This window comes from Simochromis diagramma, unplaced genomic scaffold, assembly GCF_900408965.1.
Source record: "Simochromis diagramma unplaced genomic scaffold, fSimDia1.1 OVJJ01000421.1, whole genome shotgun sequence".
Taxonomy (NCBI): Eukaryota; Metazoa; Chordata; class Actinopteri; order Cichliformes; family Cichlidae; genus Simochromis; species Simochromis diagramma.
Window position 1 is genome coordinate 335,107 of NW_024387250.1, and position 13,060 is coordinate 348,166.

A 13,060-nucleotide genomic window follows, 5' to 3' on the forward strand; every position below is an offset into this window, starting at 1 on the left:
TCCCCTTTCACAAAACACAGCCCGAACTAGTGCGAGAGTGAAGATGAAGAGATCCAAAGGCGGTGGTGACGAGGAAGCTCCCCGGCATAATGGCTCAGCGGGCCGAAGGAAAGCAGACCAGCAGCAAAGTGACGGGGACGAGGGTGGCAGTGACATCGGCCCAGCCGACCTGCAAGACGACGACAATGACCAGGGCCTGAGGAGAGAAATAAGGAGCAAATACAGAGACCTCATCAGCTCAGTGCAACGTGAGTGACTACAGGCCAGCAGGTTTGGGGATGGCCAAAGTTGTTGATTTGTATGTATTACAAACAAATCCTTGATGTGCTTTTCTTCTTGTTTTGTTTTTCAGAGAACAGGGAAGATATGCTGAGCCCTTCAAACAACAAACTAACAGAGGTTTTAGAGGAAGCAAACAAACTTTTTAAAGATGGTAGGTCTGATACATGTAAATGAATAACACATGCCAGCAGATCAATCCTTTAGACTTTACAGTTTTTTGGGGGGGTTTTGGTGGCAGTTCGACAAGCGAGAGAAGCAGCCCTGGATGCACAGCTCCTTGTTGTGGCTACAGACCTGGGGACGAGAAAGCTAGCCAGCTGTTCTCCGAGGGAACCGCTTTCGATCCCACTGCTTTTGCTGAGCATCTCGTGAGTATGATTACTGTATCATGTCTGTCCTTCAGTCACCTTGCACGAGTGGTCCATACAGACCTTGCAGTTTTGTACAGTTGCAGTATTTCTGTCTGGATTTGTAACTCGAGCTGCACATGCTTTTCTTTTACCTTAAGTTATGTATGGTTAAAAAAAGGCAAGGAGGGCAAAACAAAGCTGACAGGAGTTTGTTTAGTGGACTCATATGATGGCCAGACAAACCCCAGTAATCATGAATTGTTAAATATTGTCTGTAGGGCTGTGTGATATGATTGAAATATACAGATCGGATGATGAAATGAAAACATCTATCGTTTCATATTGTCGCTATCATTTGTTTTGTGGTATCACAAAATACACTGTTTATGGCAATATTTTCTTAATTGTTTGGATGGTCATCGTGTGGATGCAGGCACAGAGAATACCAGCAGAAAGAGTATGGAGAGAGTTTACGGATGAGAAGCAAAAAAATAAACCTTAGACTCAAACATTAGAACAGGCTTTTACCCGCCGCACGGCTTGTAAGAAATACAAAGGAAATGGTGGCCGTTACAACTTGTATCTAAAATATATAGTTTAATGTACTGCCCAAACACTTGACTCCAACTGAAAAGTGAAAACACTTCACACAAGTCGAGTTGCTTGAGATTCACAGAATTTACAGAAAATGGTGGATGAGAAATGTCTTATATTGGGATATGAGTCATATGGCAGCCCTTTCTTTATGATAACGCGGTAGCTATAGCAGCTTTGTACTAGTTTTTTTTCCTGCTCATTTAAGTGAGTTATCAGACACAAATGCTAATAAATGTAGGAAAATGTGCGATTTTTAACACAACTTCCAAAGCATCACATACTGCAGTGGTCATGTCTATGTTTCTCTACAGTTGTCTTTCATGGGTCTGAACCGACTAGAAGATGATGAAGACGAGCAGCAGAACACCGCTAATGGCTACCTGCCACAGGACGCCTGGCACCGATTGGCCAGGAGAGCAGAGTGCTGCTTTAGGACAGCACCCTCTTTCCACTACATGTGAGTGATTTAGCAAGTCTGTTTACTAGCTGGGACTGCAGTGCCAGGGTCTTTGCCTGCCAACTAAAAATAGACTGATGTTCTGTGAAGAAGCAAATTAATAACACAGAAATTTTCTTTCGACAAGCGCACGTGGTCTTCTGCCAGTCCATAAAAGTAGAATAAGTGGTTCCAGATTTGCTGCCATCAATCAAAGCATCCTTGAACAGCTCTTTGTCGTTTCCTAAAAACCTTCTTTTCTCTTAATTTTTTTTCTCTTCCACCGTTTGCTCCTCCTGTCTCATGGAGTGCAAATAACAAGTGCTTGAGTGATGCCAGGTTGTGTCGTTTGCTGTCATAGCCTGGGTATACTCAACTTTGTACTTTTGTCTCAAATGGCAAAACAAGTTTGTTGTTTCTACCTTTAACAGGAGGAGATTTCTTGCATATTTTACAAAGTATTTTGTGGTGTTGGAATTTCTTGGCTGTTGTTTATGCAGTCTGGGATTGTGTCGTTGTTGTGCCTGCTGGGAAATGTAAACGCATGACACTGTTGTACCACTCACATCAGGTTGCGACACTTTTATATCGCATAAAAATTTATGCTGGTATATTATGGATGGTATGATGTGGCACCAAAATTATACTGCAGCAGGGTAATGCTTACTCAGTCATACTCTGGCTTTTGCAGTCATGTGATGCTATTTTGAGAATTTGATGCTGTTACGATGACGTGAATAAGGTCCCAGACACACAGTCAGCAACCCCCTGGCAACCAGCAGTCGTGATGGAAGAGAGATGTGTATTTCCTGACCAGCTGGGTGAATGGTTGCTGCCCGTCACTGGTGAAATTGGGACACAAAGAGGTCGGCTGGTTCTGCACAAATATCCTTCTTTTAATTGTTTTTCACTGGCAGATTGCTCCAGCTGCCTGTAGATTGATGCAGGAAGCTTTTCTGTAGACACTTACCAGCAAACTCTCCGAGTGGTCATTTTTTTTTACTACCGCGATGGAGTTTAGTTGGTGCGTGTTTGCAGGACAAGTTGGTGTCTTCCATGGAAACTACAAAGCAATCTGCAGGACTAAATGATCACAAGGAGGCTTTTGGTGTGGCAACCCTCTTTATGGCTGATTCAAACCTACCCACTCACCATCAGTCAGGGAAGACACAGTTTCCCCTCCCTGGTGGCGGTGGTCATGTCCAATATGGTGGACAACTCAACAATGTGAGCATAATGTCATCAACGCAAACCTCACCCTGGGATTTTACATATGAGAAGTTCTAAACAGAAGGCGCATTGTCCAAATTATGGCGTAAGATGGAATAACACACAGTGGTTTTATGTGGATACGTTTCTGATTTTCGTTTTTTTTTTTTTTTTGTTTCTCATCCTCTGGTTCTTTGCAGGATGGGCTCGTTCTATGCAGAACCACCTCCCCCAAACACAAAGGATAGAACGGCAAAGAAAAGCCTACCAGCAAAGGAAGCCAAAAGGATAATGGCCTACTCAGGTTAACTGAAATGAACACTTCCATGGCTGCTGTTACCTTACATGTAGTTTAAGATACATGTAGTTAGCCCACCCGTCCCTGTTTCCATTTTCCAACACATAACACCAAGTTTCACCACATACTCACCACATTGTTGGTATTTGGACCAAAATGATCCCCTGTGTGACATTCTTCTTCTGTTTAATTTGGAACCCCTGGAAGTTTATTTTAAAGCTATTCGTAGTGATCTTGGTTTGAAGTTGGACAGTGATTGTTAAATTAGAAGCGTAAATCAGAGCGGGGTCGTTAAGTCTAGTTTTCATCATTTAAGGCGATTGGCAACCAGTCAATTTTTTTTCTTTCTAGGCAGCACTTTGAAACAGTGATCCATGCTTTTATTCATCCCATCTGGATTACTGCAACTCTCTTTATGTGGGAGTCAGTGAGTCGCTACTCTTGCACCTGCAGCTGGTTCAAAATGCGGCTGCACGAATGTTAACAGGAACTTGTAAAACAGAGCATAATAACCCTCTCCTGGCCTACTTACTGGCTGACCGTATATTTTAAAGTTCAACTTTAATCTTTTCACAATCTTACACCACCGTACCTCTCTGAGCTTCTTCACCCCTACACACTCTCAAGTCAGCTGACCAGACTGCTCCTGAAGTACTGAGATCCAGAAGGAATGTTAGGGGGACAGGGCCTTTCTGTCGCTGCTTTAAATTATGGAATAACTTTCCCTTACATGTTAGAGAGGCCCCTTCACTGTAATCTTCATCTTTCAGAGCATATCTTGACTTTTTATTATCTAATTGTATTTCTTACAAATGAAATTACAACAGATTTTTAAAATTTATTTTTTAATTTTGTGGACCTATCCCACTTATTCGGTGTGTCATTAAATGTCTTTTAGCTGAAGAAAATGGAAGAGTCGCAACAAGAAGCGACAGAAAAAGAAGTGGAAAGGATTCTGGGGTACCTGAAGAGTTATTACCAAGATGATCGTGAGTTTGAAGTCGACCTCAGAGACATCGCATGGCTGTGTAAACTATTAGTTGCTCACGTGGTACTTTTTTCCCCTCTCCTTCTATCACAGCAACCTCACCAATATCATATTACGAGTTCGTCATTGACCCCAGCTCCTTTTCCCGGACAGTGGAGAACATCGTTCACACTTATTTTCTGATCAGAGTAAGGAGTATTTACTAAAGATTTAAAAGTGAACTCCAGTGCCTCCTGGTGACCATAAACAGGCATGGACAGTTTCATTTGTGTTTCAGGATGGACTGGCAAGAATGTATCTTGATGAGGAGAAATTGCCATGTATAGGTGAGATGATGTGACACTTGTACTGTTCTGACTGGGGGATAGCATAGAAAATGCCTTGAGGTAAATGATGAAATACAACAATGTTTTCATGTTTCAGCTCCTGTAGAGGAGGGGGAGGTGGAGCCGGAGGTTCCACCAGCCGTAAACAGTGTATCCTCTCTATCAGCCCAAAGATATGGAAGGTTATCAGGTTTTTGGCCTGAAGTGCACATTAATAAAAAGCACGGTAGCTACAATCAAGATTTTGTTTTGTGCCTGTGATATTAATTGTAAAGTTTGCTTTGTCCTTCTCAGGAGCTCATAGATGCCTTTCGACATCAGAGATTCAATTATTCGGCCCTCCAAACACAACAGAATGACTGACAGACTACACCATCTTCCCCACTGAAAAACATAAACATTGTTCTTAAACGTTTTACTTAATAAAATAAATAAATAAAGTGACGTGTTACAGTTTTATCAGTTGAGGTCAATGTATAATAATCGTTCTATTGCACATTTGTTTATTTTTTACTGCGTTTTAAGTTTGAATAATTAAAAAATAAATACATAAAAAGTTTTTTAAAATTATTTTATTGCAACTCTTGAATATTGATACACAAAGCCTTAACATAATATGCTTCTGATAATCTGAGCTTGGACATAACACATTGGTAGAAATGAAGGTTCCATGACTGGCAATGATCAAACCGGATATTAAGCCACAAACATCTCACACTAACTCACCATGGTGGTGGAAGATTTTTATTTCAGCTTGGTTAGCAGACACATGGCTTGGGTACCTTGGATTTTACTCAGTTGACCTTGAACTTCATTGTGAGGTCATACTGTATCAACAGTTAAGATTTAACCAACATGGGTAATGTAACAGGACAATGATCCCAAGCAAGCAGCAAGTATGCAACAGAAAGGCTGTTAAAAGAGAAGAATGGAAGTGTGGCAATGATCGAGTCAAAGTCCAGACCTCAAGCTGACTGAAATGCTGTGGCGAGACCTTAAAAAAAGCAGTGCAAATGCCCGCAAACCTCAATAAAGTGAAGCAACATAAAGACAGATGGGCTAAAGTTGTTCCATAACAATGTGAAAGACCGATGAAGTCACATAAACAGTGATTGCTTTAAGTTGCTGCTGACAGCAGTTCTACTTGCGGCTAATTTATTTTTCACAGAACTGTATATCGTTAGTGCAAGAAAGTTTGCAGTAAGGATTGTTTTGATATTTTGTTCATATCCCATAATTTCCTATGACGGATTAGTCTGTCCATGACATAGGAGTCTTAAGTCTTGCGCAAATCAAGGGAAAGGGAAAGTCAGGTTTCTTTTTCCACTGGTTTTCTTCATGTAAACCTACTATGAAGCGTGATCACTGGAGTGCCGGTTTCTGCAGCTGGTCTGGTCCCTGGACCATGTCAGAATCATTTATCTGCCTGTATTTATGATGCATGGTTGTCTCAACTGGAAATTTTGTGAGTTGCTCATTTTTAAGGAGCCAAAATGTTATCTTAGTGATAGTAGACTGCAGAGTCCGTGCATACTGATGTTTTGGCCAACCTACCCTTACATATTTTTTAACCTTAGAGGTTCTATATCACTTCACAGTGTATTTATACACATACTCACGCACAAGCAGCCATTCAAAGCCCTGGCCTGGCACCGGGAACAATTTAGGCTTCAGGATGTCTTCCAAGACCAGTCTGTTTTTTGCTTGTTTGTATAATTAGATTCCTTACAGTGGAAAGTCATGCTACATTAGACACAACCCAGGCCAAAACAGGCCAGACACAGTGCTTTTCTATTGATCCTCCAAGTTTGGAGAGGAGGTTTTCATCACAGAAGAGACCACTCCCTTCAGGAGAAGAATGATTCATCATAGGATAAAGGTGATATCTCAAAACAACTTTGTAGAATCTGCCTTTATGCCTCTTTCTAAGGAGAAAAGGGACCCAAACAATGCCTGCAAAATACCCCCAGAAGCATAACAGGGAGCAGCCTCTGACCTCCTCTCTGTAGATGTCAGGAACTCATCAGGTATAGATATATCCCTGTTACTATGCTACAAAAATGTAACAAAAAGGTTGAGTTAAACAATAAACAGCTAAATCGATAAACAGCTAAAAGATAAAAGTTCTTTATTCTGTTTTGCTATTGGGTTTCTTTTTTATTCGATATTGGCTGAGTGAATATCAGTATGATCGAATTCATTTGGCTGAATGCACTGATACTATCAAACATACCCATCATGATGATGTACCAGCATCATCTTGGTTCTTTTAAAGAGACAGGCACACTTTGTGCTGCCTCCCATCTCTTCCTCTCTCCCACTCTGAGCTTTTTTCCCTCCAAAGCAGTGCTTCAGTCTGCTCACCCTGTGTACTGATGTAGAGTGAGGCTGCATTAAGACAGGAAAGAGTGGCTCCCTTTTTTCACTCTGATTTGATTTAGGTTGGACTCCTTATGTAATGTAGATTTTATATAACAATGGCTTGAAAATATATGTCAGAGGGACACCATGGGCAATGCAATGCAGAGCGTTTATTAGTCGTTGAGGGACACACTCACACAGACACAGAGGCGTGCACACCCTCACTCTGTAGCTCCTGCAGAGATCTTCCTGCTTTGGCAATGCTGAGTCTGACTAACAACGATGCAGTTCTGCAGAAAGGTGCTTTGCCAGCCGTGTAGTGCCAGAGTCACTTCACCAGAGGAGGACATGGAATACAAGATGGGGAGCTGCATCGGAATCCCACACGGCAAGGTAAACAGAGGAGAGGTGGAAAACTGTGGGGCTGTCAGAGACTGGCTGCAGCATTGCATCCATGTCTGTGGGACTGAGCAGGGGATAGCATGGGAGAAGAAACATAGCAGGTTTTACTGGTCAAGTGCTGAGTCTTTACTGAGGAGAAAGCGGGGAGAGGGAAGGTGCATTCAAGTGTTGGAGGAGGGGCGATGTCAGCAGTAAAAAAGGAGCTGCGGAGACAGATCAGGGAGTAGGGAAAGGAGGAGCTGAGTATAAACGTGAGAGTGTGAGGCTGATCGTAGTCGAGGAAAGATGGGAGACAGACTGACAAGAGAAGGGATTGTTTACATCTGCAGATTCATTTAGTCCACAGCCTACAAATAAGGAAAATCTATAACAAGTGTGTTTGGTGAACAATGCGTGTACTGTTATTTATAGGGATGATGCTATCAGCACACACTGGGGCGCTTGGCTGAAAATAGCCTTTGAAGATGGCAGATGTGAGGATCCAAAAAACATTTAAGCCTCTCTGTTGTCAAATCTGTAACTTGGGCTCCTGTTTGTTATTCTTCCCATCTGTCAGGTTGCTGTGTGAGTGTGTTGGTGTTGTCCTTACACGTCAGTCACAGGGAAATCTACAGGGAGGTGTTGGACTTAAAAGAGGACCACCAGACTGAAATCGAGGGGATCAGTAGATGTTAAGGTGTAGATATTAAAGGATGCTACAGGTGGTTTGGACACTTTAACGCCATCTGCAGCCTCTTACGTGACAAGTGAGGTCTGACATGCCGTCCTCTCCATAACGTGTGTCTTTGTTTACAATCCCTCGGCCCACTGACTCCCTGAGCAGACATGGCTTCCCCAGCTCCAGTTCGGTCTCCTCCCTCCCTCCCTCCCTTGATCCTGTCCCAACTTCTGTCCCTGTCCTGCGTCCAGTGCAAAAATAGCAACAGAGGAACCGGGGCTCCTCAGAAGACAGGACAGAAACACTGGCCTTGAGTCTGACAGTAAACACAGGTTGGAGGGGTTTGTCAAAGCTGGGGGGCACACACTGTAGCAGAAAAAAGACTTTTGTTTGGCGTGGTGAGTAGTTTTTTGGTGAGTTGCAGCTGTGTTAAAACTTTGGATTATATTACGGTGACATTGTTAAAACCTGTACAGAGATTAGTGTGACTGTATTCGATTAAGTGTGAGTGTTTACGGTTACTGGTGGGCATGATGGTGAATATGGGTTTAATCACAAATGTATCAACTTTATATGCACATCAATGCTTTGCAAAGTTCTGAGAAATTACGTGTTGTGTTGTTTAGTTTGGCGGTTTGTTTACCCGCTGATGGACAAACTCATATTTGTCTGACCAAAGACATTCATGGCTCTGAGCCAAACCCGTGAACTTAAAAGATTACTCACGTTGAGTGATGGTCAGGCCGTGATGAGGTGAGAAGAGAACTGGCAACAGCCTAATCACATGATTTCCCCTCAGTGCTTTCTGGGCTGCCAAAAAGCCCCGAAACACTGCTGCCACTTAAAGTGCACACGTGTCACTATAGGGGCTGAAATTACACCCCAATCACACAAATAGCAAGCAGGCGAGCAGGGCCGATAAACTGCCGCAGCACAGAATAGGTGTGATTTAATATGTGAGGATAGGATGTCCATTTTGTCTTTTGTTTTAATGTAAAAATGTGAGACAAAAAATGATTTCAGGCCATGCTTTGACTGCACGGATGGACTATACGGCCTCTGCGTTCTTTTGGAAATCTAGTTTGTGCGACAAAATTGCGCATAAGACTGTAATAAACATCAACAGCAGTGAACAGGGCAAATATCTATTTATAAAGTCTTGCATATTCAGGTCAGTGCTTTCTGACTAAACACAGAGCTACCATGCAGTCCCTGCAGTCATACAGGGAATGCATGAACGGGCCTTTCCCTTTCACGGCTCAGCTGCATTACAGACAACACAAAAGTATCCTCACGAGACAGGGAGATGATTGTGAGAGAATATTTCTGCATCTGATGTATCCTTCAATGTGCTGATGCATGGATGCTCTGATGCTGGGAGTCCGTTTGTTTCATGTCTTTTAGACATGAGGTTATACAAAGTTACTGCAGCTGGAGATTAATCTAACTAATACACATTTCATGTTTAGAACAATTAAAAAAAAAAATTCAACTGTCCTTCTACCAACGAAGCTCCAGCTTTCCCACATTTAAGGCCACATCAGCAGACTTGAAACCTGCACTTTGGTCTTGGTGTAAGGTTCTTGCATCAGACGTCCCTAATCTCTAAAACAACGCACACTTACAATTCCCCCTCACTCCACAGAAGTTTAACCTCATACCAAAGACTTTTAATCCTGTGACGCAGGAGTCTGTGACTACTGAGGGATGGCTGTTCAGACTCCAGGTCTCCTTGTTGACCTTGCTGTACGCTGATGGTGTCTCTGTTGCTAGTTTCTTACAGCCAGCTGATGTGAGAGGCTGTTGCTCTGGGCAGTTGTGGCCCTGCAGCTGGGTAAGCCATGGGGAACGAGAGCAGCACGACTGAGACATTGGTAAGGGCAAGCTTGCAGACGTTGGATAGCTAGGATCTCTACTTGCTGCTATGCACACCTTGAGCTCTTTTAACTAACACAGTCGCATGAATACTAACTTTTTGCTTCGGTGAAATACACGGGCTTTAAATGCTGAGGCTTGTCTAATGAGCATTTAGATAAGATAACATGGCTTGTCTTATTTTGTGATTTACCCTCGTAAAGCTGCGATAAAGATCAGATGTGTTATTTAATGACTCACAGCATGTGTCTTAATCTATGCCCATTGCTACACACCCTAATAATAATTCATGCCTTTATGATGTTTAGAAGGCCGTTGCGTGTCTCATTATTGCAATGTTGCTGTTGTGCACTTCTAATAACAAAGACAAACATACCAGAAGAAGGACACCTATAGAAAAACGGGAATTTAAAATGTGACTGAAGGACTTCAGAAGTGGAATTCTGGATTAACCTAATAGGATTAATTTAAACATTTGACTCATGAGCTATATGCTCCAGCACTAAGTACTCACAGACTGACTGAGCTTAACATGCTACTCCCCTTAAAAAAAAAAATAGTGGCGAGTTGTTTTCAGTGCACTCTGCATGCAACTGCTTCTATTTAATGTAAAGTTGTTCCTTTAAAAATCTCTTTGTGAACCATTTCATTCCCTCGTTACAGCCAGAAGAGGGCGCTGCAGAAAATGTTGTTCTGTTGCCACCTAAGGAAAGTCAAAATGACTCCGTGCAGGTACAATGTGTGTGTGTACGTGTGACTGCCACTTTGATAATATTAGCTTGTGTGTGGATACGATATTTGTAGTGCTCACAGGTACGGATGGCTTTTGTTTTTGTTTTGTTTTTGTTTTTTGTTTTGGGGTGGGGGTGGGGGGGTATTACCACTCAAACTGTGCCTGTTCGTAGCAACTTTCATCATGATCAAATCACCATAACCCATTCATGCCATGTGAAAGGTGAAAGTTGTTTTTTTCATGGTAAAACCTTTAAAAACAGTGAACTGTCATATCAGTATGTTTAATCATGTGGTGATGACGCACTTGAACCTCATCGAAAGGTCATGTTTAAAGCAGGAAGCTGCGGTCAATGCAGGAAGAAATTGTGGTGCAAATTCATAAGTTTTTTTTTAACTACTCAACTATTATTGTGTGATGTGCAATGAACAATGTAATGAACGTTTATGCATATAAACATTATTTAACATGTTTTCAATAGAGTGTAATATTAGATGAAAAAGACAGAGAAAATGAAAAAAGAAAAGCACGAATATCATAGCATTTATCATTTTAAAGATTTGATATAAAATTTCAATTTGTTCACGATAATTTGAGGCGTGGTTTCATAATTCTGCTTTGCATAAGAAATGTGGCTATACACAAAATAACATTACAGCACAATTAGTAATTTTTGTTTTATCAAATTAGGCCAAATCAGATTCTTCTTGGTTGTTATTTTTATATTTTCATTCTTATTAAACTCTAGTCTTATGTCAGTCAGAATTTTAAAATGAGTCTGTTGATTGAGTTTTTATTAAATTCTTGTTTTGCCTTCTGTGGAATAGTTTATCCGTGAGACAGCTTCTTATGGAGCTGTTGTTAAGTTTCTTATCCAGAATTGACATCTCTTGATTGACAGCGGGGTGAGCTGTGGCTCTAAAGGGCATACATGCCCACGTTTACGTGTAACCACAGCTTCCTAGAGCGTAACCTGATCCTCTCTTTGGGGGTCACTGCAGGCCTGACTCTTGGCCCAATTCCCAGCATTCACCTGCAGAGGCACTGTCAATGCTACCAACCACAAGACACAGCAGCAAGAGAAAGGGGGAGGAGGTGAATAGGGAAGGAAAGAAAAGAAAAGAGGGAAAGTTCTTAGACTAGGAGGAGGAGACAGAAGGAGAGCTGAGTGGAAAGAGTTTACAGTAGAGGGGGAGGAGAATGCTCAGCACTTCCACGAGGCCAGCACAAGTCAAGTTAGTCAGTCTCAGCAGCAGCAGCAGGTTTGGTAGTGTAGTGTTTCTAGAGACCACACACACACATACACACACTGGAAGAAACAGAGGAGGCTCATGGAAATTTAAAGGGGGAGCGGCAGTGACTCTACAAAGAGGACAGGGCTGTGGAGAGGAGGAGAAGGAAGTACAGGAGAGGAGGAGCGGGAGCGTCAGCAGCATGTGTTGCAGCATGTTTGTGTTCTCGACTGCCCTCCTTCAAAACACAGAGCCCTGCAGAGCCTGCCTGCACAGTGTGAGCATAGAATAAGGGTAGCAGAGGAGCTGCACTGCACTGTAGAGTCACCTTCAGGACAGTGGAGCACACTGCTGGGTAAGTGCAAGAGAGATGAAATGAGATAAAGCTCGTAGGACGTGCAATCAAAGGTGTGTTTTATACAGGAGGGTGGATGGAGTGGATATGTTGAGTCGGTTTTGTGTGTCTGTGGGTGAAGAGGGGACCTGTTCCTTCTTCAGCACTCCTCTTTCATGTTTACAGCAGTCATGTGTGAAGCATTAAGGCTTTTTTTCAGGGCTCGAGCATTGACGTTTTGAATAGAGAGTATTTGCTGCACAGGCAGTAATAGCCAGTCAGCCTCGCTGTCTCTCACTGTGGCTTTTCGTTTAGTTCCTGTGGGTTAAATATTAACAAAAGGTGCTTTCTGCGTAGGGATCGAACAAACGAAGAGCAGGTGTGATTTTCCACCTTCTTGACTTTCCACATGTGACCCCCACTCATGACCTTTTAAGAAATGTTGAATGAGTGTTTGCTGTAAACTTTGGCGTGCTTTTCCTCGTCATTCTCTCATTTGAGAAAAGGTACGGGTTGTATGTTTTCTGTCTTTTGCATGACAGGCAGGAAACAGGAAACTCGACACATGGCAACATACAGTTTTCTCATGACTGTGCTGATCCCAGCGTGCATCACTGTTAAGGTGTGAAGGAATTGTTTTAACACCTGATTATATAACATTAATCCGGAAAATAGGAGCAGCAGGGAGATCACAGACATTCAGAGTGACACTCATACCTGCAGCAGGCCTTTTTTTTGCATCCAGTTTCTTTTAATGTTTTATCTTCTCTTCTGCAGCCAGTTGTGTAGCTGGGTTTCTTGCTACAACAAGAAAAAAAAGAATCTAAATTAGAACATTTAAAAATAAACTAAGACGGCATGACACCATTCTTGTGCAAATGTCTTTTAAAAGTCTAGCACACAATTTTTGTGTGTGTTCATGCAAGCACATTCTGTGCTTAATATGTCCCACAAAGGAGGCTCTTTGTGGTCACACAGG

The 13,060-nt window shown here is 42.3% G+C and overlaps 1 protein-coding gene and 1 pseudogene across 1 annotated transcript in view; both read left to right on the forward strand.

Annotated features, from left to right (window-relative positions):
- Positions 1-5,021, forward strand: part of LOC120714728 — a 16,254-nt pseudogene extending 11,233 nt beyond the window's left edge.
- A 1,785-nt stretch (positions 5,022-6,806) lies between these two features.
- Positions 6,807-13,060, forward strand: part of LOC120714995 (mucin-17-like) — a 47,611-nt gene continuing 41,357 nt past the window's right edge. Inside the window, exon 1 of the mRNA XM_040001710.1 lies at positions 6,807-7,240. Coding sequence (XP_039857644.1) covers positions 7,130-7,240 — 111 coding nt within the window. The 5' untranslated portion in view covers positions 6,807-7,129. The remainder of the gene's footprint in view (positions 7,241-13,060) is intronic.